The sequence below is a fragment of the Hemiscyllium ocellatum genome, chromosome 19, assembly GCF_020745735.1.
Source record: "Hemiscyllium ocellatum isolate sHemOce1 chromosome 19, sHemOce1.pat.X.cur, whole genome shotgun sequence".
NCBI classification, from domain to species: Eukaryota; Metazoa; Chordata; class Chondrichthyes; order Orectolobiformes; family Hemiscylliidae; genus Hemiscyllium; species Hemiscyllium ocellatum.
Genome location: NC_083419.1, coordinates 70,341,324 through 70,369,222, shown reverse-complemented (window position 1 = coordinate 70,369,222; position 27,899 = coordinate 70,341,324). Strand labels below are relative to the sequence as shown.

At 43.1% G+C, this 27,899-nt stretch overlaps 1 protein-coding gene across 2 annotated transcripts in view; it reads right to left on the bottom strand.

The window, feature by feature from the left end:
- Positions 1-27,899, bottom strand: part of kdm5a (lysine demethylase 5A) — a 216,135-nt gene that overhangs the window by 143,014 nt on the left and 45,222 nt on the right. For both annotated transcript variants that reach the window (XM_060840034.1, XM_060840036.1), the window contains 5 exons: positions 23,655-23,825; positions 23,402-23,458; positions 22,529-22,640; positions 18,404-18,513; positions 12,854-13,012 (listed from right to left, as the gene is read on the bottom strand). In XM_060840034.1, coding sequence (XP_060696017.1) covers positions 12,854-13,012; positions 18,404-18,513; positions 22,529-22,640; positions 23,402-23,458; positions 23,655-23,825 — 609 coding nt within the window. The remainder of the gene's footprint in view (positions 1-12,853; positions 13,013-18,403; positions 18,514-22,528; positions 22,641-23,401; positions 23,459-23,654; positions 23,826-27,899) is intronic.

The window sequence follows — 27,899 nt, the reverse complement described above, 5'->3', positions numbered from 1 at the left end:
TTGGTGTGCCGCGGACACTCAGTTCCGATAATGGCCCTCATTTTGTGGCCCTTGTTAGTCAAGAACTTTGTAAAGTTCTTAATATCAAGCAGCAGTTCCACTGTGCCTACCACCCTCAGAGTGCGGGAGTGGTGGAACTGGCTAATCAAACCTTGAAATCTAAATTGGCCAAACTATCAGCTGACAATGGTCTCTCGTGGCTCCAAAATTTGCCCATTGCCTTGTTTCAACTCCGGGTGTCCCCGGCAGGAGCCCACCGTCTCTCCCCCGCCGAGATTTTGTATGGGCGGCCCCTCCGTACTCCCTTTAGCTCTGACGTCTGATTCTCCTGTTGACATACATCAGATGTCAGATGGGATGATCTTCTATGTTTTATCCTTAACTGATGCCTTACGCATGAACCATGCAATGGTTAAAGCTGCCAGGCCTTTGCGGTCGGATTTGCCGTTGCCTCCAAACATCCGATCTGGCACCTTTGTATTGATCAAAAACTTTGCCAGAAAACACGGCCTGGAACCCCGGTGGGAGGGCCCTTTTCAAGTCCTCCTTACCACCCCTACTGCTGTTAAGGTTGAGGGTCGTAAAGCCTGGATCAGCCTACACCATTGCAAGCTTATTGGGGAGGAATGATAATAAGGGGCAGCTACTGCTGTATGTATTTTCTCGTCCCTTGACATAGGTGCCACTAAGGAAGGAAGACTGAAGAAAAGTGAAACGATGAAACCTATCCTCTTTGGCCTCTGCCTAACAGCGACACGGACATCAATACAGACCAGTAACACCACCAGCAGTGCACCCCCACTCTCCAAGGGCCTACAAGCAACTTTAGTGCAGCCACCGCGGAGACGTGGATAAAAACAGGCACCCCCGCAATGACTTCACACTCTACAGATGTTACTACTAAAATGACTAATGGTTTTGTGAGTATGGCACCACGTATTGCTTCTGATGGCCCCAATGGTACAGTAATAGTCCCGAGGGATCTCGTGAGTACTATGAGTGACAATATGACTATTAGCACCCTCCCAATGAGTTTATCATTGCCCAGAGTGATAGGTACCCAGTCTAATAATATAAGTGAGTCCAGTCAGACCCTAGCTACCCCTTGCAACCTCATCGGGAATTGGTGGGTATGGAAACAGGAGAATAGCATAACGCTGAATAACATAGGCCCCACGAGAATAGTTCAGGTCAGAGTGAATGCCACGTGTGATCGTCATGGCCCAGGTAACAGTGGGTTTAACCAGACAATTTGTCCCTTGATCGGCTTTCCTGACTACTCTAAGGCCACTTCTAATTATAGCAGCATAGTCATCCAAAATATTTCATGGTCACAGGATTGCGTAGAGCATTTGCAAAACCTAACAGGACTTAGACAGTGGTGCCCTGGATATAATGTTACAACTCTGGATGCCAGGACAGAATGTCCCCGTAATATAACAATTCATAATACTGTAGCCGCCCCTTATTATCATTCCTCCCCAATAAGCTTGCAATGGTGTAGGCTGATCCAGGCTTTACGACCCTCGACCTTAACAGCCAGGAAGTAATGTATGTATGCCTACGAGGAAATGGCACCAAATCCGAGGATACCCATACTTACTTAAATGATACACGCACGTGCTGCCATGCCTTTGTGAATAATACTGCAGCGGACCCCAGAGACTATTTGTTCAACTTTCCTGGTTGCTTAAAATCAAAAAATCTCGCCCACACACCGCACCGTTTTCTTAAGACCCACCGAAAGAAAAGAAGCAATTTACCGGAAGCAACGAGCCTTACCGGCAACATCTTTACTGGCTTCCTTGAAAAAGTAAAAACTCATCTTGACAATCAGACTGATGAAGGGAAGAATACCAAAGTAGTATGTGTCCCAGGCCCACACTCGGTAGGGTCCGGATTCCTCATGATGGCGGCCCCTACTGGTCAGGATGAACTATGCAGTCTTACTTACAGGCGTACCCAACAAACCCCAAAAATTATGCCCTATGGAGACATTTCTGACCAATACCCGATCCCGTATGGTTACCTCAGGCGTTGCTATGACACCTGGCAAGTGGTACCAAAAGGTTTTGTAGTAGCGGTGGTGCCAGAATTTAAATGGTGCATTCATAGTGATACAGGAAAACATGCCATGGGAGATTTAGAAGACAGTAGATGCCAGGTAATAATATCTCATGACCAAACCAAGTCAGACCCCTTTGGGGGCCTCCCGGAGGACGATTGGGACCTTTGTGTTAACGAAAAGACTCATCCCGACGCACCTACAAGCCGCATGGGTGCTGTCCTCTTCCACGCTAAACACTATTACGCCTGCACTTAATGGGACATTTTGGTTATGCAATCACACAGCCTATGAATACCTACCCATTAACTTTAAGGGCACCTGTGCGCTAATATATCACCTCCCAGCATTCCGGTTATTGAATTCAACCCCAGAGGTTAACAGCGAATGGAAGAAGTGGCATGATCTTAATTCAAATTACAAACCTCATGCTCGAGGCAGGAAAGATCTGTTCCACCAACAGACATTTTGGAGCAGATTCTTTGGCGCCCTTCTGCCCAATTATGGGGTCATGCAAGCCCTGGACCAGATTCGTGATCTCAGTCATGAGCTTGAGGAAATGGCTAAGGCCACTGCTGATGCCCTGGGTCATTTGGAACACGAGCAGACTGCCCTACGAATGATGACCTTACAGAATAGGATGGCTTTAGACTATCTCTTAGCAAGCCTAGGGGGAGCATGTGCAGTTATTGGCCCGGAGTGTTGTACCTATATTGAGGATGAGAGCTCGGCTGTATATAATGACACTTCACTAATTAACGATGTTGCCACTAAAGCATATGACCTGGAACATTCAGTCTCAGAAGAGACCTGTGCCGGGTGGAATTTACTGTGTCAGCTGTTGGGATGGCTAAAGTCTATTGGGCTGGACATTCTCTCCATTCTGGCCATCATTCTTGGCATTTGTATTAGTATCCGAATCGCTTGGGCCCTTATTACAAGAAGTTGTCAAACTTGTCCCGCACGACGCCGATGTAAAAAGGAGACAAGCCCGATATGGACACAGAAGGATGCTGACAATTCAGATGTAGAAACAGGAAAAGAGTTTGCTCAACTTCAATGTATTAATATCTGAGGGTTATCATAAAATGATAAAAAGGGAGGAATGATAAGTTGGAAATAGATATAGTGACCATATAGAAAATGGAGCTCAGAAATGTTAACTAAAATGGCCCCGGCATATTGGCTGCATTTCCCGACATCCTAAGCGACAGGCTAAGCGAAACTAATTGCTAACATAGCAATTTGTAAGAAGCCAGCCTAGCGGTAAACAATCCTCCCCACAGGTCCAAGGATGAGATAGTACATAGCACAAGATAAAAGGGCAACCATCAGAGGAATACTGGAGCCTCATTGTTTTAGAGCTGTACTAATGAATACATGTGTAGTTTAGAGCAATTTTTGATATCTGAATGTTACCTTGAACAGCAGAGTAAGAATAATGAGGGCTATGTTAAGAGCTTAACCAGATGGCTGTTGGTATCTGTGTGTGTGTTAGATTTAGAGCACTTTTTTTTGTGTAAGCTTCCAATAAAGTATGCTTTGTTTAATTTTACACTGTGCGATAGCTTAATGATACGGGACTCTGTATTGCGTACGAAGTTATGTATAAATGTAACAACTTTCCCTATCAACGGTGAGAGAATCCATCCTTTAGTACCAGGCTTGGTCTAAGGTGGCTTTTCTCTCCCAAGCCTTGTTTGTATATTCGTATACTGACAGTCTTGAATAAAAACAGTGCTGTTGAAATGTGTTAATCAAGTGGTGGTTCTCTGTTCTTGGACAGGCGTTCACAGGAGCTCAAGGCTGAGCTTCCACACTCCGAGAGCTTGATTTTATCCTGAATAAAACTCAGAATCAGACAAGAAATCCTGAAAATCCTGCAAAGTCCTCCTCACAAACATCTGGGGACGAGTGCCAAAATTGGGAGAGCTGTCTCACAGACTAGGCAAGAGCTGACACAGATACATCAAAGCATACCTTAAAACAATGTCCCAGACACTATCACCATTACCATTCTTGAATATGTCCTGTCCAGCGACAGGACAGACCCAGCAAAGATGGTGGGCACAGTGTTATGCCGTGGTGTGGGGGTTACCCTGGGTGTCCTCAAGATTGACTCCAGATCTCATGAAATTTCATGGCTTCAGGTTAAACATGGGCAAGGAAACCTTCTACAAATTAGCAATTCTGTCCTCTGTTCACTGATGAATCAGTACTCTACCACATTGAACATCTGGAGGAAGCAGAGGGTGGCAAGGGCGCAGCACGTGCTTTGGTTGAGGGATTTTGATATTCACCATGACAAGTGGCTTGGCAGAAATACGTCTGATCGAGCTGGTCTGGTTCTAAAGGACATAGCTGCTAGACTGGGTGTGTAGCAGGTGGGGAGGGAACCAAGAGGGAAAAACCATACTTCACCTCAACCTTACCAACCTGTTGGCTGCAGACGCACCTGCCAATGACAGTAGAACTAAAGGTGACCACCACAGTGGTTCCGATGAAGTTCCGATGAAGTCCCGATTTCACACTGAGAATACTCCATCACATTGTGTAGCACTGTCACCATGCAAAAATAGGACAGAATTTGAACATATCTAGCAATTCCAGATGGGCATTCATGAGGCTCTGTGGGCCATCATGAGCAGAATTGTACTCCAACACAATCTACAACCTCATGGCCTGGCATGTCCATCATTCAACCCAAGGGATCAACTCTAGTTCAGTGGAGAGCACAAGAGGGCAAGCCATGAACAGGGCCAGGCATACCTGAAGATGGAGTGTCAACCTAGTGAAGCTGCCAAACAGGACCATATACATGCAAAACAGCACAAACAGCAAGTGATAGATAAAGCTAAGTGAACCCACAACAAACTGATAAGACTTGAGCTCAGCAATCCATAAGACTATAAGACATAGGAGCAGAAATTAGGTCATTCTGCCAGTCTAGTCTGCTCCACCATTCAATCATGGCTGATAAGTTTTTCATCCTCATTCCCCTTCCTTCTCCCCGTCAGCCTTGATCCCCTTGACAATCAAGAACCTATCTCATTCTTAACTACACCTAATGACCTGGCCTCCACAGTGTTCTGTGGCAGTGAATTCCATAGATTCATCATTCTCTAGCTGAAGAGGTTTCTCCTTTTGTCTGTTCTGAAAAGTCTTTCCTTTCCTCGAAAGCTGTGCCCTCAGGTCCTAGTCTCTCCTACCAATGGAAGCATCTTCCCAATGCCCACTCTGTCTAGGCCATTCAGTATTCTGCAAGTTTCACTTAGATCTCCTCTCATCAAGAGCTCTCAAACATTATCGTGAAGGTCCTCTGAACACGGTCCAGGGCCAGCACATTCTTCCTGTGATACGGGCCCAACACTGTGCACAATACTCTAAATATGGTCTGACCAGAACCTTCTAGAGACTTAGAAGTACATTCCCGGTTTTATATTCTAGCCCTCTCAATAAATGCCATCATTGCATTTGATTTCCTAACTATTGACTCAACCTGCAAGTTTACCTCGAGAGAACCCTGGACTAGAACTCCCAGGTCTCTTTGCACTTCAGAATTCTGAATTTCTCCCCAGTTAGAAAGGTCGATGTTACTATGCTTCTTACCAAAGTGCATGACCTCACACTTTCCCACAATTTACTCCATCTGCCACTCTCCTAACCTGTCCAAATCCTTCTGCAGCCTCCTCATCTCAATGCCACCTGTCCCTCTACCTATTTTTGTACCATCTGTGAACCTAGCCAGACAGCCCTCAGTACCTTCACCTAGACCTTTTATGTTTAAAGTGAAAAGTTGTAGTCCCAACACTGAGCCCTCAAGCTATTGTACTGAAGTCATGTGCTCCAGAACTTGCTTCCCCCACTAGCCAACAGTACAGTTACAACACTGGCATCTACCCGAATGTGGAAAATTCCCCAGGTATACCCTGTACACAAAAAGCAGGACAAACCTGGCCAATTACCACCCAGTCAGTCTCCTCTCCATCAACAGTGCAATTAAGCAGCACCTGTTCAGCAACGACCTGCTCAGTGATGCTCAGTTTGGGTTTCATAGAACATAACAGCGCAGTACAGTCCCTTCAGCCCTTTATGTTGCACCGACCTGTGAAACCAATTTGAAGCCCATCTAACCTACATATTTCCGTTTTACATACGTAGAACGTTACAGTGCAGTACAGGCCCTTCTGCCCTCGATGTTGTGCTGACCTGTGAAATTAATCTGATGCCCATCTAACCTACACCATTCCATTATTATCCTTATGTATGTCAAATCCCCATTTAAATGCCTTAACGTCGGTGAGTCTACGACTGTTGCAGACAGGCCGTTCCACACCCCTACTACTCTGAGTAAAGAATCTACAGGATCTCTGTCCTAAAGCTACCACCCCTCAATTTGAAGCAATGTCACCTCATGTTAGCTTTCACCATCTGAGGAAAAAGACTCTCACCATCCACCCTATCTAACCCTGTGATTGTATGTCTCAATTAAGTCAACTCTCAATCTTATTCTCTCCAATTAAAACAGCCTCAGTTCCCTCAGCCTTTCATCTTAAGACCTTCCTTCCATACCAAGCAACATCCTAGTAAATCTTCTCTGAACCCTTTCCAAAGCTTTCACAGCCTTTCTATAACGCGGTGACCAGAATTGTATGCAATACTGCAAGTGCAGCTGCACCAGAGTTTCGTACAGCCACAGCATGACCTCATGGCTCCAAAACTTGATCCCTTGACTAATAAAAGCTAACACACCAGATGCCTTCTTCACAGCCCGATCAACCTGGGTGGCAACTTTGAGGGATCTATGGACAGGGATCTCTCTGCTCATCCACACTACCAAGAATCTTACCATTAGCCCAGTACTCTGCATTCCTATTACTCCTTCCAAAATTAATCACCTCACACTTTTCTGCATTAAACACCATTTGTCACCTCTCAGACAAGCTCTGTAGCTTATCTATGTATCTCTGTAACCTACAACATCCTTTGTCACAATCCACAACTCTACTGACCTTAGTGAGATCCGCAACTTTACTAACCCATCCTCCATGCCATCATTCAGGGTCACTCTGCTCCTGCTCTCATTACAGCCTTGGTTCAAGGATGGACAAAAGAGTTGAATTCCAGAGTTGAGGTGAGTGACAACCCTTGACATTAAGGCCACATTTGACCAAGTATGGCATCAAGGAGTGCTGGCAAAATTGGTTTCAATGATATCGGGGGCAAACACTCCGCTGGTTAGAGTCATACCTGGCACAAAGGAAGATAGTTGTGGTTGTGGAGGGTCAGTCATCTCAGCTCCAGGACATCTCTGCAGCAGTCCCTCAGGTTAGTGTACTAGGCCCAGCAATCTTCAGCTGCTTCAATAAGCTTCCCTCTGTCATAAGGTGAGAAGTGGGGATGTTCACCAATCACTGCGTAGTGCTCAGCACCATTCGCAGCTCCTCAGATACTGAAGCAGTCAGTGCTCAAATGCAAGAAGATCTGGGCAATATCCAGACTTCGGCCAACAAGTGGCAAGTAACATTCACGCCACACAAATGCCAGACAATGACTATCACCAATGAGAGACACTAAACATTGCTTCTTCACAGTCAATGGTATTAACATCACTGAATCCCCCATGATCAACATCCTTAGGGTTACCATTGACCAGAAACTCAACTGGACTCACCACATAAACAGTGGCTACAAGAGCAGGTCAGAGACTAGGGATACCGCGACAAGTAACTCACCTCCTGATGACCCAAAGTCTATCACCACCTACAAGGCACAAGTCAGGAGTGTGATGGAATACTCTCCACTTGTCTGGATGGGTTGGCTCCAACACAAGCAGCTTGACACCATCCAGGACAAGCAACCTGCTCGATTAGCACCATATCTACAAACATTCAATCCCTTTACCAGTAGGAGCAGTGTGTACTATTTACAAGATTCACTGCAGAAATTCAAAGGTTCTTCAGCAGGACTTTGTAACCCCGTGACCACTTCTACCTAGAAGGAAGAGGGCAGCAGGTACTTGGGAACACCACCACCTGCAATTCCTCTCCAAGCCACTCAGCACCCTAACTTGGAAATATACTGCAGGAGTTGGGTCAAAAACCTGGAATACCCTCCCTACCAGCGTTGTGGGTTAACCAACAGCAAGTGGACTGCATGGATTCAAGATGGCAGCTCACCACCACCTTCCCAAAGGCAAATAGGAATGGGCTATTAATACTGATGCCCAAGTCTCTCAAATGAATTTTAAATAAACATTTTGTCACCAGCTGCCATCCTGCAAAGGGCCCTTTTATCCACATTCTCTTTTTCCTGCCAGAAAACCAAGCATCTACCCATGCTAGCACATTGCCTCTAGCACCATGGGCCCTTATCTTAGTCAATAGCATTCCGCGTGGCCCCTTGTCAAAGGCCTTCTTGAAGTTACAGGTAGGTAACATCCGTTGGCTCTCTTTGGGGATGAAATGAGCAGGTTAGACCAAAGAATTTTAGCAGATTTGTCAAGCATCACCTCCCCTTGATATCACTGACTGCTCAATTTTATCATACACTTCCAAATATTCAGAAGTCTCATCCTTTACAATGGATTCCAGGATTTTACCCACGACCAAGGTTAGGCTAGTTAGTCTGCAATTTTCCATCTTTTGCCTTCATCCCTTTTTAAATAAGGATGCCATGTTAATGATTTTCTAGTCCTCTGTGACCCTCCCTGATTCGAGTTATTCCTGAAAGATCACCACTAACGCCTCCACTATCTCTTCAGCTATCACCCTTAGAATGGAGGTGTAGTCCATCCAGTCCAGGTGATTTATCCACCTTCAGGCCATTCAGTTTTTCCTCACGCCTTCTCCTTGCTGATGGCCTATCTTGAATTGTTAGGAAATTATTCATGTCTTCTACTATGAAGACTGATACAAACTAATTACTCAGTTCCTCAGCCATTTCCTTGATCACCACTACTATCTCTCCAGTGCCATTTTCCAGCAGCCCAATGTCCACTCTGTCTCTCTTTTGCCCTAAAGGGAACCTTATACTCTTGACCCAATGACTGTGAAGGAACAACGGTATATTTCCAAGTCAGGGTGCTGAGTGGCTTGGAGGGGAACATGCAGGTGGTGGTGTCCTTGGTGGAGAGGGAGGGGGAGTTGAAGTGGTCAGCTTCGGGGAGGGTAGAAATATTGGGTGCCCGTTCCAGAGGGGTTCCCTGAAATGTACCATTGGTTGATGTTCAGGCTTCCTAATGTGAGGAGCTGTTGCTGGATAGCACTTTTCTTGATACATTTTGTTATTTTACTGATGATTAAGATCAGTCTGATGAAGCAGTAATTGGCTCGGTTGATTTGTCCTGCTTATGTACATGGGCAATTTTCCACATTCATAGAATCATAGTATCCCTACAGTGTGGAAACAGGCCATTTGGCCCAACAAGTCAACACTGACCCCCAGAGTATCCCACCCACGACCCATTCCCCTATCCTATTACTCAGCATTTCCCCTAACTAATGCACCTAGCCGACATACCCCTGGAGTATTATGGGCAATTTAGCACAGCCAATTCGCCTGACCTGCACATCTTTGGACATGGTTGGGTGATGGTAGGTTGTAACTGGATTGGAGAGCTGGACTAGAGGGGTGCAACATTCTGAAGCACAAGTCTTCAGTACTATTGTCAGAATGCTGTCAGGGCCCATAGCCTTTGCACTCTCCAGTGCTTCCAGTCACTCTCAGCCACACCCTCCTGTCTCTGACCACTTGCCAGTCATGAACGGTGGTGGACAATTAAACAATTCATTGGAGGAATCAGCTCCACAAATATCCCCATTTTCAGTGATGGAAGAGACCAAAGCAATACTGCAAAAGCAAAGACTGAAGCAGTCTTCTGCATCACAGGTACTAATCTTCAGCCAATTTGATTCACTCCACGTGACATCAAGAAACAGCTGGAAGCACTGCAGAGTGGAAAGACTATGTGCCCTGACAACATTCTGACAATAGTACTGAACACCTGTGCTCCAGAACATGGTCAAGCTCCTCCAATCCAGTTACAACCTACCATCTACCCAACAATGTGGAAAATTGCTCAGGTATGTCTTCTACATAAAAAGGACAAATCCAATCCAGCCAATTACCACTCTCAGTCTGCTATCAGTGACCAGTAAAGTAATAGAAGGTGTCATCAACAGGGCTATTAAGCAACAGTTGCTCAGCAATAAACTGCTCAGTTTCACCCAATTTGGGTTCGACCAGCACCACTCAGCTCCTGAACTCATTATAACTGGCTTCAAACATGAAGAAAAGAGCAGAATTCCAAAGGTGTGGTGACAGTGACAGCACTTTGGCATCAAGGCTGTATTTGACAGAGTGTAGCATCAAGCAGCCCAGGCAAAACTAGAATCAATGGGTATCAGAAAACAAACTTTCCGCTGGTTGGAAGCATACTTAGCAGAGAGGAAGATGGTCGTGGTTGTTGGAGGTCAGTCATCTTAGCTCGACGACATCACTGCAATAGTTCCTGAGGCTAGTGTCCTCAGCCCAACCATCTACAGCTGCTTCACCATTGACCTTTCCTCCATCATAAGGTCAGACGTGGGGCTGCTTGTTGATGAGTACAATTTTCAGCTCCATTTCACCACTCTTCAAAAATGAAACAGTCTATGCTCAAAGGCGACAAGATCTGGACAATATCCATGTCATTCATGTCACACTAATATCAGGCAATGACCATCTATGAAAGACAATTTAATTGGTGCCCTTTGACATTCAAATGTATCCCTGAAACCCCCACTATCAACAACCTCAGAGTTACTGTTGACCAGAAACTCAACTCGACTCACAGTGGCTGCAAAAGCAGTTCAGAGGCTTGGAATACTATAACTCACTTCCTGAATCCCCTCAGCCTGTCCATCATCCACAAGGTACAAGTCAAGAGTGTGGCAGAATACTCTCTTCTTGCCTGGATCCAGCTCCAACAATACTCAAGAAGCATGACACCATTCAGGTCAAAGTCTGCTTCATTGGCACTACATCCAGAAATTTCTACTCCCTCCATCACCACTCAGTAGCAGCAGTTTATACAAGAAGCACTGCAGAAATTCACCAAAGATCCTCAGACAGCACCTTCTAAGCACACAACTACTTTCACCTAGAAGGACAGGGACAAACAGATACATGGGGATACCACCCCCTGCAAGATCCACGCCATGCCACTCACCACCCTGACTTGGAAAAACACCGCCATTCCTTCACTGCTACTGGCTCAAAATCCTGGAAGGCCCTAATGGCATTGCGGGTCTGCACACAACATAATGCCTGCAGTGTTTCAAGACAGCAGCTCACCACCACCTTCTAAAGGACTACTAGAGATGGGCAATAAACGCTAGTCCAGCAACGCCCACATCTCAAGAATGATTTTTTTTTAAATAAAGTTAGCATTTCAAATTTGGGGTTTGGTTTTGGAAGCACGAGTCATGAGTCACAATGATAGCAACATAAGAACTCAGTGCAGGAGGTCTTAACCCCTCTACTCTGCTCTGCCATTCCAAGAGATATTGACTGATAACATCTTCGATAACTTGACTTTTCTCCCCTACACCTGAGAAACCTTTAACCCATTACTAATAAAAGTTGGCCATCTGTCTCAAGTTTATTCAGTACCCAGATTCACAACCTTTTGACAGAAGCAATTCCACCTCACCTCAGTTTTAAATTTGCCATCCCTTTGCCCAAAACTATGACCACCCATTCTAGATTGCTCTACAAGCGGCAACACCCACTCTTACACCAACTTTGTCAATCTGCTTTAGCATTTTGTAAGTGAATTAAATTCCCCTCGTCTTCTAAACACGTGCAAGTTGGCTGAAACTGCTCAATCTTTCCTTAGAAGCCTTTAATCTCTGGTCAGAATCTACTGAACCTTCTCGAAACTGTCTCTAATGCAAAGACATGCTTGATTGATAAGATGACAAGTGGAAGAGACTGACAGAATACAAACCTCAATATGGACCGGTTGGCTCAAGTAGCCTGTTTCAGTACGACATTTCACAAAGCTTTAGACATTTAGATTCCACAAAAATGGCCATTCAGGCATTCTTCAAACTATATACCAGGAAGAATTGGATTTTTCATAAGAGGAAGGGATGAAACACAACCGTGGAAGATAAAAATGTTCTCCAAACTCACTAGTTGTCAGAGTAAAAAGTGAGGTCTGCAGATGCTGGAGATCAGAGCTGAAAATGTGTTGCTGGTTAAAGCACAGCATGTTAGGCAGCATCCAAGGAACAGGAAATTCGGCGTTTCGGACCAGAGCCCTTCATCAGGAACGACGACGGGCTTCTCATTCCTGATGAAGGGTTCTGGCCCGAAACGTCGAATTTCCTGTTCCTTGGATGCTGCCTAACCTGCTGTGCTTTTACCAGCAACACATTTTCAGCACTAGTTGTCAGAGTCTGACATGTTCATACAAGACAAATTGCATATGAAATCAAAGACTTCGATATCAAATTCTGCAGTGCAAAACATGCAATTCATCCACCACATACTTTCCAGCCATAGAATTGAATGTTTAGCATGTGTTTGACCTTCTTTGTGCTTTAAAGCTAGAAAAGTGGAAAATCACATAATTTGCTATATTTGTGATTTGGAAAATTTCTTCAATAACCAATAAAGTAATAAAAATATACAGTAAACAGCTGCTCTGCAGGCTGAAGTCGACGCACACAAAAATTACCATTACAAAGTAGCCTGAGCTTACTTGCAAACTGAACTGGATAAAAATCGCCAGCATGTTACCTCTGCCACACACTTGGGGCATCTCCAATCTCCCTTGGGCACGTCCATGAGGGGAGGAATGAGACAGAAAGTATGGTAACTGTCATCACATCCATCACAGAGCAGTAAGCGGTCTTCATCATCCCCACGTGCACATACAAGGCAAACATACAGGTCAATCTGCAAGTGATAAACAAATCAATAAGGAGAAGTTTAATATATGAGCTAAACACATTTCAGTTAGCATCAAACAACTCATACCTTCACAGCTTTACAGCCATTACAAACATTTATGGCAAGTTAAGATTAGATTAGATTACTTACAGTGTGGAAACAGGCCCTTCGGCCCAACAGGTCCACACCGACCCGCCGAAGCGCAACCCACCCATACCCCTACATATACCCCTTACCTAACACTATGGGCAATTTAGCATGGCCAATTCACCTGGCCCGCACATCTTTGGACTGTGGGAGGAAACCGGAGCACCCGGAGGAAACCCACACAGACACGGGGAGAACGTGCAAACTCCACACAGTCAGTCGCCTGAGGTGGGAATTGAACCCAGGTCCCTGGCGCTGTGAGGCAACAGTGCTAACCACTGTGCCACCGTGCCGCCCAGAGTCAGAGTCAATCAGGATGGAAGCAGATCCTTCGGTCCAACTACTCCATGTCAACCATTTTCCCAAACTAAACTAGTCACATTTGCCCACAATTGGCCCAGATTCCTCCAAACCTTTCCTATTCACGTACTTACCGAAATGTCTTTTAAATGTTCTAACTGTACAGTGAGACATGCACGATATTGTAATGCATGCATTGACACATGGACAGATCCTCTCTCACAAGTGTTGACCATGATCATAGCCCAGGTATCTCAGTCAGCACCGACATGCAACACTACATTGCTTCACATACCTAAGCTCCATGAGCACCAGGAAACTATCACTTTATGCTGAAATTACCACTGCAAGTCCCCCTCCAAACTACATACCATCTTGACTCTGAATTATAGCACCTTCCCGGTCACTGAGTCAAAAGCCAAAAACTCCGTTCCAGCTTCACCAGTATTATTATATCCTGAGCATGTCTGCAGTTGGAAAAGGCAGATCATTACAAGCTTCTCGAAGGCCACCAAGGATGGGCAAAATATGCTAACTGAGTCAGCAACACCCACATACCACAAATAACTTTTTTTTAAAAAGAAGCTGCAGATGTTACGATCAAGCCAAGGAGGACGGGATACTTGCAGCTTGCTTGGTGTTTTCAAAGTTCACAAAGTCTGCATCTTCACACTACAGAGATCTGAACAACACTAGGTAAGGAGAAAGGCAGAACTATTTCTTCACATCTCTTGGAAGAGCAATGTTACCAACTCAGAGGTCTCCTGGACAGTGCTAATTCCATCAGTGCACACTAACTGCTTAGTTCATAATGCTTGCCACTTATAGGTAATGGTGCTAATGTTTGTTAGGTCAGCCAAAATAAAAAAAAATAAAGCTTGTCCTACTGAAACATCAATTGGTTGGGCGATATCTCAAGTGTTTTCTGAAGGAACGTCTTTGTGCTAGAACTAAATGCTGTAGCTCAAATGTGACTGTGTCCAGGTGAGTTCAGATTTAAAACAGATGTGTGATCAATCATTTGTCAGTAAATGAAGGTGCAGGTGATCACAGTCTTGTTGTAGAAGTATCACATGGTTAAGCTGCCACTGAATAGTTTAGGAGCAGCGTGAGCAAGATGGCCTGAAGTCAAGGTTAATTAAAAACTAAAAGACAGGCTACTTTCCTATCAAATAAGCCATGATACACAGCATACATAAGCTAGGTGCGAAAGGGCAAGACAGAAACAGGAACACAAAGGAACAGCAGGAGTAGGGCCATTTGGGCCTGCTTGCCATCCAATTCAATTCTGACTCATCATTCAACTCACCCTGTTCCCACTTTCGTTCTTTATCTTCGATCCCTTAACCCACAATGGCTACATCTAGCACATGAAACGCATTCAATGTTTCGGCCTCAACTGCTTTCTGTCGTAGAGAATTATATAGGCTCACTATTCTCTGGGTGAAGAAACTTCGCCTCATCGCAGTCATAAACGGCCTACCCTGTATCCTTACACAGTGACTCCTCCTTCTTGCATTTACCCTGTCTCACCCTGTTTTTCATAGAAATGAAAAAAATCCCCCTCACTGTTCTAAATTCACAACCAATCCAGTCTCTCATCATACATCCCTTCCACTATCCCAGGAATCAGTCTGGTAAATCTTTGTTGCATCCTCCATGGACAGAATGCCCTTCCTCATATCAGTCAGAGACCAAAACTGTACACATTATTCCAGGTGTGGTCTCAAGACCTTGTACAGCTGCAGCATCCCTACTCCTGTACTAATATCTTCTCGCTACGAAGGCAAACACACGACGCCTCAAATTCCCTCTAAACCTCCTCCCCTATGCTTATTTTCAGAGACTGGTGTACAAGGACACTCAGGTCTCATTGCACCTTACCCTTTCCCAATTAATGCCATAATCTGCCTGAATAAAAACCGGAAGAACCACAGATGCTGCAAATCATAAATAAAAAAAGAGAAGTTGCTGACAAACCCCAGCAGGTCTGGCATATCTGTGAAGAGAAATCAAAGTTAACATCTTGAGTCCAATGATCCTTCCTCAGAACCTAGTAACTGGAGCCAAAATATCAACAATAAGCTGCCTTCCTGTTTTTGCTGCCAAAGTGAATTTATCCATATTATACTTCATTTGCCATACACTTTCCCACTTAGCCAGTCCATATCACACTACAACATCTGAATGAGTGAGTTAGCTTTATTGTCACACGTCTGCATCACCGCAGAGTTCACCCTCCCACCCAGCTTTGTCATCTGTCAACTTGGAGACATAGGATTTAGTTCCTGGGAGCTGGGATCCAAGCACTGATCCCTGCAATATCCCATGAGATACTGCCTGCTACTCATTCTACTGTCTTTTCTGCCTGCTAACAGTTCTTGAGCCAAGTCAATGGTACACTATCCCTAATCCCATGCACTTGAATTTTGCATGGATGATCTTTTAGCTTTATTAAAAGCCTTCTGAAAGTGCAAGTAAATCTATAAAGGCTCCCTCTACTAACTCAATTGAAAAACTTGCAATGGATTTGCCAAGCTGACGCTGACTCAGCTTGTTCCTGTCACCATTTTTCTAAGTCTTCTGCTTTTGAAAGGACTCTAGCATTTTCACTACCACTGATAGGAGAAAGCAAGGAATGCGTATGCTGGAGAGTCAGAGTCAAAAAGCATGGCTTCGAGAAAGAGCACAGTATGTCAGGCAGCATCCGAGGTGCAAGAGAATCAACATTTCGGGCAGTAGCCCTTCATCAGGTGTTGATTCTCCTGCTCATCGGATGCTGCCTGACTTGCTGCGCTTTTTCCACTGCCACGCGTTGACACTTTCACCGATGTCAGGCTAAACAGTTTATAATTAAGTTTTCTCTTTTTCAAAATAGTGAGGTTACATTAGTTACTCTCCAATCCACAGGGCTGTTCCAGAGTTGACAGAACTTTGAAAGTTAACCATCTATGCATCCACTATTTCTCTGACCACTTAAGTACTCTGGGATGTAGATTACCAGACCCTGGGAATTTATTGACCTTTAATCTCATCAAATTTCCCAGGGCCTGATATTGAATGAATTTCCCTAGTGATTTCCTTCAGTCCTGCTCATCCTCATGACACAGTGTACTAAAATATAGAAACACAATTTTCCAGAACAGAAATAGACCATTCCGCCCATCAGGGTTTTAACAGCTTTCAAAAAAGATACCCAGCTAGTGCCTTTCGTCAGCCCTGTCTCCATAGCCCTCTAAAATTCATTACTTTCAAATATACATTCAGCTTTCTTGAGAAAGCCAGTATGAAAAATCGGCCTCTCCCAAGCAGCGCAGTCCAAATCCTGACGAATGTGAAATTGCTCTTCATTTTAGTCCTAGCTCTCTTGCAGACAATTTTGAAATTGTGACCTCTAATTAATGATATATCAACTAGGGAAAACAGAATATCCAGCTTTACCCTGTCAAAATTGTTGAAAATTTTGGACACTTCAATGAGGTCACCTCTCCCTTCCATGTAACCCTGCATTTCCCATAGCTAATCCACCTAGCCTACACATCTTTGGACTGTGGGAGAAAACCAAGGCATCTGGAGGAAACCCATGGAGACACAGGGAGAACATACGAACTCCATACAGATAGTTGCCCTAGGGTGGAATCAAACCCAGGACACTGGCACGGTGAGGCACAAATGCTAACCACTGAGGTGTAGTATCACTTCCTTGTTGAGCTGGAAGGTTCCAGCAAGCAAATGTAGTTCCAGAACCTCAACCTGAGCTACAAGTCTTCTCAAAGCTCACTACCACTCCCTTATTTTTATATTGTATGCCTCTATTTATATTGTATGCCTCTCTTTCCACCCACTCACCAGCCCTTACTCGAGTATAGCCTTAACTTCCCCTCTGAACTTTCTACATTTAACTTGGTTCTCACTTATGTTATCCACTGGCTATGTTTCACAAACATCTTTCCTCTGGTTCATTGTTTGCTATCATGTAGGGAACCCTGGTTTTGGCAACACGACCGAATACTTTCCATCTATTACCACCTTCTGTCTTCTATGGACCAGCCAGTTCTGTATCTAGACAGCCAAATTTCCCTGTATCCCTTGCCTCCTTACTTTGAATGAGCCTTCTATGGGGAAACCTTATTAAATTCATGACCTGACCCTCAAAGCTATGCTGACTGACTATCAAGCTAAGCTTTTCCAAATAATCACAAATCCTGACTCTCCAAATCCTCTCCAATAATTTGCACAGCACTGATGTAAAACTGATTGGTCTGTAATTCCCTATTCTCTTCCTTGCGCAAGGGAATAACATTTGCCACACTCCAATCATCTGGTACTACTCCAGTGGACAGTGAAGACACAAAGATCATTGCCAAAAGCACAGCAATCTTTTCTCTTAATTCCTGCAGTAATCTGGAGTATATCTTGTCTGGCCCTGGGACATCTATCCTCATGTTTTCAAAATTTCCAGCACATCCTCCTTCTTAATATCAACCTGTTCGAGCATATCTGCCTGCTTCACGCTGTCCTCAGAAACAGCAAGGTCCCTTTCAGTAGTGAATACTGAATCAAAGAATTCATTAAGGACTTCCCCAACTTCCGGCACCTCCAGTATCCCTAATCAGCCCTACCCTCACTTTGGCCATCTTCTTGTCACTCACATTAATGTAGAACGCCTTGGGGTTTTCCTTAATTCTTTTTCTTGTCCCTTTCCAGCTCTTCTAAGTCCATTCTTTAGTTCCTTCCTGGCTCCCTTGTAATCATCTTGAGCCCTGCCTGATCCTTGTTTCCTCAACATTGAATAAGGGTTGACCAATAAAGAACAGAAAGCAACACAATTACTACAACAAAACCTCCTGTTTACAGAGTCCAGGGACCAAAATAAAAGTTAAAACAAAAACTATTTTAAACACATTAAATCAACAAAAGACACGATGCCGCACCCCTAACTGAACTTACGAAGTTAACAGCCAAGGCTCCTTTACGCTGTCGCATTTGCATGCGAGGCAATTGCATCTCTGCATTCTTCTTGTGCCCGGTCGAGCGCAGGGTCACAGAAAACTCCTCATCTGAAAAGAAAACGAACCCAATAATTCTGAGCAAAATACCTCCACCCAACACACAAAGTAACAGCAGAAAAAGCAGTAGACAACCATTCAGTTTCTCAATCCTAATCTATCATTCAGTACAATCATGGCAGATTTGTTTGCATCTCACTTTCTTGTATTCCCAAAGGAACATTCTGAACAAAGGAACAAAGGAATATTCTGACTGTCCCCAAGTCCAGCACTCCACCACCCTTAACTCGGTCGCTGACTCTCACACTCACCCGACAAACCCGTCTTTCTGCCACCAACTACACTGTCTCACCATCTGTCCCTGATTGCCACATCTCTCTCCAACCTATGTCTAGTATTCCAGCTTGCAACAAATCCTACTCACTAATTACCCTAGTCCTCTTGTTCAGCAGGGCCAAACTCTTCCACAGCTTGCTCCCTTCCAGTCTCCACAACCTATAATCCTTCAATTTATCTGCAATCCCACAGTCTCTTCTTCATCCCTGCTTAAATTGCTTCATCAAATCTCTTGAGCTGACAGAGTACAGATTCTGAAATTTTCTCCTTAAACCACTTCACCTCAGCTTCTTTCTTTATGACACTGCTTAAAATCTGACCCATTGATCATCTGAACAGATATTTCCATGTGGCTCAGTGTCACGTTCTATAACAACTCAGCAAACTGCAGTGCTTTATTATGTTGAAAGGTTCTTGGCACTGTGAGGCTACAACACTAACCACTGATCCTTTCTCCCTTTCTTTATCCAAGATTTTAAAGTGTCTTTTCTCTGATCAGAAAACTTACCTTGGAGCAGCTGAGAGCTGGAGCAAAGTGGGCTGGAGACATGGTGCAGAGCGGGCACAGTTGTTGGACTGGGGTCTGGCACAGACGTTCAGTGGCTTGCAAAGCTGGTCAGACCATGTGTGAAAGGTCCTGCGGTCAGCTACAGTATGGTTATCCTTTTAACTATGTCTAACTCATACTATCAATCACTAAGGTAATGCAACTTCATTTCTTTTTATTCCTCTTTTTGAACCTAAGATTTATACCTAGGTACTCTGCATTTAAGATGGTGCGATGAAAGGTCACATTGTAAACTTTTCACTGTACTCTTGCGCTTGAGCACATGTGACAATAAAGGATGTTCTATTCTATGCTGTGAATCCAACAAGGGATTAGGCTATATTGGATCTGGTGATTTGTAAGGAGACAAAAGAAAACAGAATAAAATATGCCCAAGGGAATTGTCAATGACATAGTATCGCTTAACACCTGATGCGAGAAACACAGGTCAGAAGCAACTGCTGAACTTAAAATCAGGGTAATTATATGTGATTGAGGGCAAAGTCAGTTGGAATGGATTAGGAAAATAATTTAGCAGAAGAGACAGTTGTGGAACAAAATGGTAGATGTTTTAAAAAATAATTCATGACACACAGCAAAGACATATGCCAGTGAGGAAGGAGGATTCTAGGAAGGGGCTAAATTGAACATAGTTAACCAAGGAAGTTAGAGATTGAAAGGAAGATATAATGTGGCAAAGGTGATTAGCAAGTTAGCGAATCAGCAAAGTCTTAAAATCCAAAACGTGATTTTTTTTTAAAAAAGGAAAAAATAAGCTATTTGAAACTAGAAAGTAACATTAAAAAAATAGTAAAAGCTTCTTTAAACATTTTAGAAAGGAAGAAATTGACAAAAAAGTGAACATACCATTGTTAGAGAATGAGGCTCGGGAAGTAATAAGGAGCCTAAAAAAATAATAGAGGAGCTGAACAAATCTTTTGCATCTTCACAGTACAGGATACTAATAGCATTATAGAAATGTTAATTAAAGGACTAAAGGGATGTGGAGAAATAAACAACTAACTATCACAAGAGAAACTAATAGACTGAAGGCAGACATGACCCCTGGAGCTGATGAGTTGAACTTTTGGGTTTTAAAGAAAGAAGCTAGAGGTGTTGAATGCACCACTGGCAATCTTCCAAGAATCCTTAGAATATGGAAAAGTTCCAGAGGACAAGAAAACTATTAATGTCACACACCCGTTCGAAAAGGGGAGACAAAATAGATGATAGCACTGGGCCAAATTAGCTTAACATCTATTATTGAGAAAATGTTAGAGTATAGCATAAAGACAGTAATAGAAGAGCATTTTAGAAACAAGATGGACATGCTCAGCGTGGCTTCATGAAAGGGAAATAATGTGTGACATGTTTATTAGAGTTTTTAAAGAGGTGCTGACAAATGGGATTTGATTAAGGGGCTGGAAAGTGGATTGAAATCTAATGGGTTAACTGCCTCCAATACCGCACAATATGTCAAGTACCAAAGAGAGAGGGTCATAGAACATTGAACAGTACACACAGTACAGGTACTTCAGCCCTTGATGTTGTGCCAACCTTTTATCCTACCTCAAGATCAAACTAACCTACATAATCTTCATTTTACTAACATCTATGTACCTATCCAAGAGCTGCTTAAATATCCCTAATGTATTTGACTCGATCACCACTGCTGGCAATGCATTCCTCGCACCCACCACTCTCTGTGCAAAGAACCTACCTCTGACACCTCCCCTTAACCTTCCTCCAATCGCCTTAACATTATGCCCTCTTGTGATAATCATTGTGCTCTGGGAAACGTTCTCGGACTGTTCACTCTATCTATGCCTCTAATCATCTTGCACACATCTGTGCTCCAATAAGAAAAGCCTAAGCTCCCTGAACCTTTCTTCATAACACATACCCTCCGAGTCCAGGCAGCATTCTGGTAAATCTCCTCTGCACCCTCTCTAAAGCGTTCATTTCCTTCCTATAATGAGGCAAGCAGAACTGAAAAAAAAGTCAAATTCTCTCTGCTAAACAAAATCTGTAGCATAAGGCAAACCACTGATTGAATTGAAAGGATTATTGAGTGACTTACTAACTGACAAGACCAGGATGCACCAAGACTGAGGTTCAAGTAAAGGAATTATAAAAGGGATCAGTGTGAACAGACTAAGAATAACACTGCAAGAAGATCCAGAACAATCTGACCAGTTCTCAGTCAGTTTAAGTACCATGATACAGCTGGTAGAAGTAAATTGGTTGAGTGTAATAATGATCTATTTATTAATTTTAGTAAGAGAATAAAATTCTTAATTGGTGAAACCTTTTGATGAATCAGACTCATCGGTACAGCATAGATCAAGGGGAAAACAGTGGACAGAATACATCTGGATATCCAAAAGACATTCGGTAAGGTCCCGTACACTTTTCCCAGCCATGGTGTTGGGGACAGTATACTGGCATGGATGAGACTGACTAATTAATACACAGTTGGGGAAAAGAGGGTGTTTTTTTTAGATGGATACTTGCAACTAATGGACTATTGCATGGAACAATGCTGGGGACACATATTTAATATATTAAATGACTGGAAATACCCAAGTAAATATATTGGCACCAAAACTGCAGATGACCACACAGGTAGAAAAGGTAAGTAGTGAGGACGGCAGAATCTACAGAGGGATATAGACAGGTTACCCAGTGGGCAAAAGCTCGACAGATAAAATATAATGTGGTAAAAGTGAAGTTTTGCACTTCGACAGGAAGAACAGAGGAGCTAATTATTTACATTGGGATATACTTGAGAAATCTGCAGCACAGGGGGATTTGGGGTTCCAAATGCAACTAAATGCATAAGAGTTCAACGGCTAACAAGGAAGGCAAACAGCATGTTGGCCTTCATTTCAAAAGGGAAAGAGTATTAAAAAATAAACAAGGTAGGTTATGTTAAAAACTATAAAAGGTACTGATCTAACTACAGCTGGGTGACGGTGAACAGTTTGGTCCCCTTACTTAACGGGACATATACTGTCATTGGAGACAATGCAGATAAGGTTCACTAGGATGACTCGGGGTTTGAAGGGATTTTCTTATGAAGATCGTTGAAAAATCACAACACCATGTTATTGCCAACACGTTTATTTGAAAGCACTAGCTTTCAGAGCACTGCTACTTCATTAGGTAGTTTATTTCGCTTACCCTCTCTGTTCTTTGTCCGAAGACCCAGGCCCATCATTTTGGGTCCAGCACCAAAGATCTGAAGTTTTCTCAGCTCTGGATTTTTGGCAAAATCATCTTCAGAAAGATCATCCTGTAAAGTAGTTAACTCTTGATCTTTTTGTTACAATCACAGGAAAATCTAATTCCTTACTTACATATATCCTTACTTACAATATATAATTAGAAATAATAAGTTCTATGGGAAAAGTGAGATTGGGACAGACCAGCAAAAAAAAACACTCAATCGCACAAAAATCACTCAAAAGCCTAACAAAGTACAGCACAGCCTGAAATGAACATTTAAATCATATTTATTAACAAAACAAAAAGTAAATTTAACAGATTACATTGAAAAAATATTGTTAATGCAAGGTCAGAGCGATTTCAGAAATGGATGGCTGGGGTTGATTGCCTTCTGTTTCTTTAGAGTTGGTTTAGATTGTGGGACAAGAACAAATTAGAAAGGCAAATGATATGTATAAGAGAAATGCAGTCCTGCAGAAATTATACAGGGCTTTATCAGGAATTATACAAGAACATTCTTGTCTCAGACGGACAGCAATGAACATTCATTAGTTTATTTTTTAAGATCAAGCTGCTCAATATATAGTACTGTAGCACTCATGCTCTGATGGCAACTGACATCAGCATACGTGCAGAACCAAGTGTGGGAAACGATCATGGCTGGAATCGCGCTATTGCGAACAAACGTATGCATTCTCGAAAATGCCCGTTCCCTAATTCTTCAGCGAGGTTATAGCCAAATCGCACTGTCGAAACACGCTTTATACGAGAACTACCTGTATCATTTCTTACAACCTTGGAGACAGCAAATGGATCGAGTTTACTTACCTGATTCAAGGCTTTCACTGAGCTGGGAAAGATCTGCACAGAAGAGTTTTCAGCAGTCTACAAAACAAATAATGTTAGAATTCCAACATGTAATGCTGCGATTCATTTCTGGTTTACCCAGGAGGAATCAGTTCCCCAAATAAGAGAGCAAGGTGGGGAATGGAGAGAAAACATCAGCCAAGAGAAATAGGAGACTCCATGCAAAGCCTGAACTGGGTGTGAGGGCATGAATTTTGATGATGATGAATCTTACCGAGAGACTGGCTCCTGACTGAAACAATTCATAGGGATAGAGTATCCTTTCGTAGTGGGACCGTAACAGCGAACCAATACCCTTTCCTTGTGGGTAACTCATTCGGCTGGCTACTTTGGCCCATTTTTTCTCCTTACACAGCACTTCAAATCCACCCTCACTTGCAACCACCTGCAAGAGCAAAGTTCATTCTTTAATGCTTAACCATTCAAGATAAAACTGAAGTAAATAATTTTCCGACTGATGGGTGAGTACTATGCTGCCTCAGTCATATAAAACACACAAGTTTCCAGATTGGGTGCCTGTTCTACGTTCAGAAAATAGTTCCTCAGCTCATTTTCCACTCGGTTCAATGACTAATCTTAAGTTATCAGGCGGCCAGCACTCAAACGTGGCACCCGATATCTTCATAATGAGGCAAGTGAGGAAGAAAGTATTGAACAAATTTGAGGAAAAGGAAAATCTTATTATAAAATAATTCAGAGTAACATAGAATCGAAGAGGAAGATTAGGTCATTTGACCCATCCAACCTGCTCTACCATTCAATAAAGTTTATGGCTGATCTAGTTGTGCCTTTAATTCCATTTTTTGGTCTGCACCTGATAATATCCCATCAATCAAAAATATTTTTTTTTCTCTCAGGTGGAATTAAAAACTCAGACCCCAATAGCTTTTTGTTTTTTTTGGGGGGAGGGGGTGCGCTGAGATATGGATCAGATGATGGAGTAGGTAATGAACAGCCAGATACAGTGTGCAGACAGTCTGCGAGAAGGGATGGGCATTTGATAAGGCAAAGGTGCAGTCAGCGGGTTGAAGTATGTCTATTTAAATGCAATAAGTATCAGAAATAAGGGTGACGATCAGTACTTGGAACTACAATGTTGTAGCTATTACAGAGACTTGGATATTATAGGGACAGGAATGGTTGTTGCATGTTCCAGGGTTTAGATGTTTCAGATGGCAGAGTGTGTAAAGCAGGTGCGGGAGTCGCATTGCTAATCAGGGATACTACCACAGCTGCAGAAGGGGAGGTCATTGAGGAGGATTTGTCGACAGAGTCAGTATGGGTGAAAGTCAGAAACAGGAAAAGAGCAGTCACTTTAATGGGGGTTTTCCACAGGCACACCAAGAACAACAGAGACAGAAAGGAGCAGATTGCAAAGCTGATTTTGGAAACGTGCAGGAGTAGCTGGGTTGTTGTCATGGACGATTTGAATTTCCCTAACATTGGAACCTACTTAGTTCAAATAGTTTGGATTCAGCAGTTTTTAAATCAGATGTGTCCAGAAAGGGTTCCTAACTCAATATGTAGATAGGCTCATAGAGGTGAGGCCATATTTGATTTGGTGCTTGGTAATGAACCATGCCAGGTGTCAGATCTGTCGGTGGGAGAGCATTTCAGTGATAGTGATCACAACTCCTTAACTCATGGAGAGGGATAGGAGCAGACGGTACTGGAAAATATTTAATTGGAGGGGGGGAATTACAATGCTATTAAGCAGAAAGTGGGGCGCCTAGATTGGGAACAAATGTTCTCAGTGAAATGTGGAGGTTGTTAAGGATGCCCCTGCTGATAGCGCTGGACAGGTTTGTCCCACTCAGGCAAGGAAGGGATGGTAGGCTGAAAGAACCTTAGGTGACAAAGAGATGTGGAACATCTAGTCACAAGGAAGAAGGAAGCTTACTTAAGGTTGAGGAGGCAAGGATCAGACAAGGCTCTACAGAGTTACAAGACAGCCAGGAAGGAACTGAAGAATGGACTTAGGAGAGCTAGAAGGGGGTATGAGAAAGCTTTAGCAGATAGAATTAAGGAAAACCCTAAGGCGCTTTGCACTTACATGAGGAACAGGAGGATGACCAGAGTGAAGGCAAGGCTGGGCTGACAAGTGCAGGTGGATTTCAACCTGAAAAAGTGTGAAGTCACTCACTTTGGACGATCGAATTTGAATGCAGAACTCTTGGCAGTGTGGAAGAACAGAGGGACTTTGAGGTCCATGTCCATAAATCCCTCAATGTTACCACCCAGGTTGATAAATACACGTATGGTGTGTTGGTTTTCAGTAGCAGGGGGATGGAGTTTAAGAACCACAAGGTTATGCTGCAGCTCTACAGAGTCCTGGTTAGACCATATTGTGTTCAGTTCTGGTCACCTTATGACAGGAAAGATGTGGAAGCTTTACAGAGGGTGCAGAAGAGATTTACCAGGATGCTGCTTGGATTGAAGGGCATGTCTTATGAAAAAAGATTAAGGGAGCTAGGGCTTTTCTCATTGGAACGAAGAAAGGCGAGAGCAACTTGATAGAGGTGTACAAAACTTTGACAGGTATAGATAGATTGGATAGCCCGAGACTTTCTCCCAGGGTGAAAATGGCTATCATGAGGGGGCATACATTTAAGGCAACTGAAGGAAGATTTAGGGGAGATGTCAGAGGTAGGCTCTTTGCACAAAAGGCCAGCACAACAGAGGGCTGAAAGGCATGCACTGTACTGTCCTACATTTTATCTTCTAAGAAAAAAAAATCCACAACCTCAACCCCAAGAAAGATGTCACTTCCCATCTCCATCTGAAGGCAAACTTATATTTTTTAAAATGACCATGTTAGCTTGTTCTAGCCTCCCAAGAGGAAACACCCTCCATATCCACTTTATCAAATCCCCTCAAGCTCTTATGCATTTCAATCACTTAATTTCTCAGTCTTCTACAATCCAGTGAGTATATGCCCAGATTGTTCAATCTTCCCTCATAAGGTAAGCCCATGAGTTGAGTCTAAATTGCTTCTAAAACACCTCCAAACATCTGTCAAAATAATAGCAAACTGTACACCATATTCCAAACAGGAGGGGTTGGGTGATTGGTAAGTTCACAATAGGTGGAGATAAAGTCCAAAGAGAAGAACAGTTGGACAGTCATTGAAAATGATGAGGCTAGGAGAATAAACAGCTATTAATGGGGATTGTTAGTAGCTAACAATGGGATGTGAGTAACAGCAGACAATGTGATAACAAAACCTGGTATGTGGAGTTAGGGGTAAGGACAGAGGAGAAGCTCAAGTCCTTCAGTTGCCAAACGATGTTGAATCCAGAAGGCTGTGTAGTTCTCAAGCAGAAATGACATACTGTTCTTCCAGCTTCTCTGAGCTTTGCTAGAGCACTGCAGCAAGCCCAAGACAGAGATGTTGGCCAGGGAACAGGGTGATGTGTTGAAGTGGCAAAGATATTAAAGGATCTGAACAAAGATAAGTGCATGGAGTTAGACCACAGATCAGTGATGATTTCATTGAATGGCAGAATAGACCCACGAAGCTGAGAGACCTGCACGTTTCCTGCAACTAATCAAGATCAAATGACATGTTGAGAGACTGGTTACCTTATGCTACTTGCCACCTCTATAGCCTTTCACCAATTAACCATGCCATCTTCAAATCTTTGTTGGCTGGCTGAGTGAGACTGCTCTTACTTAGTTCTGTTCTTCTCTTGTCAGTTGCAGCTAGAGGATATCCTGCAATGACTTCAGTTCCTGCCCCTGTATAATTGAGATTTATGTTCCTTCACTTCGTTTCTTGACAATTCCTGATTTTAATTTTAATTGTCTTTAGCTGACAAGATCTTGACCAATGGACTTCCACTCTATTGTCTGCTTCTCGACCTCACTTTTATGATTTAAGAGGATACTTAAATTCTTGGCAAAGTAGCAGCGTTTGATGTCATTTTTGATAATACTCCTCTTAAACACTTCACAGCATTTAATTATGTTAATGAAACTGTTTACAAATTGAAGTTACCGATTGTGAAAATCATAATTGGATCAGGAAAAGTCAATAGTCTGGTTTTGCAAAACAAAAATCATTTTAAACGAATTAGTTTTTGAAGTAACTAGCAAAGTGTACAAGAGATTTCTCTTAGATTATAACGTGCATATGTTTCAAAAAGGCATTTGACAAGGTGAAGCATCAAATGTTGCTACCAAAAATGGCACAATATGTTAGTGTGGATTAAAGATTGGTTAGCTGACAGGATACAGTCAAAATAAATGAGATTCAAGGTTGGCAAGATGCAACTAGAAAAGAGTCACAGGGAGCAGTTATGGGGCCTTAATTTACAATAAGACAATCAGACCATCTGTATCAATGATTAGATTACTTAGATTAGTTTAGATTACTTACAGTGTGGAAACAGGCCCTTCGGCCCAACAAGTCCACACTGCCCTGCTGAAGCGCAACCCACCCATACCCCTACTTTTACCC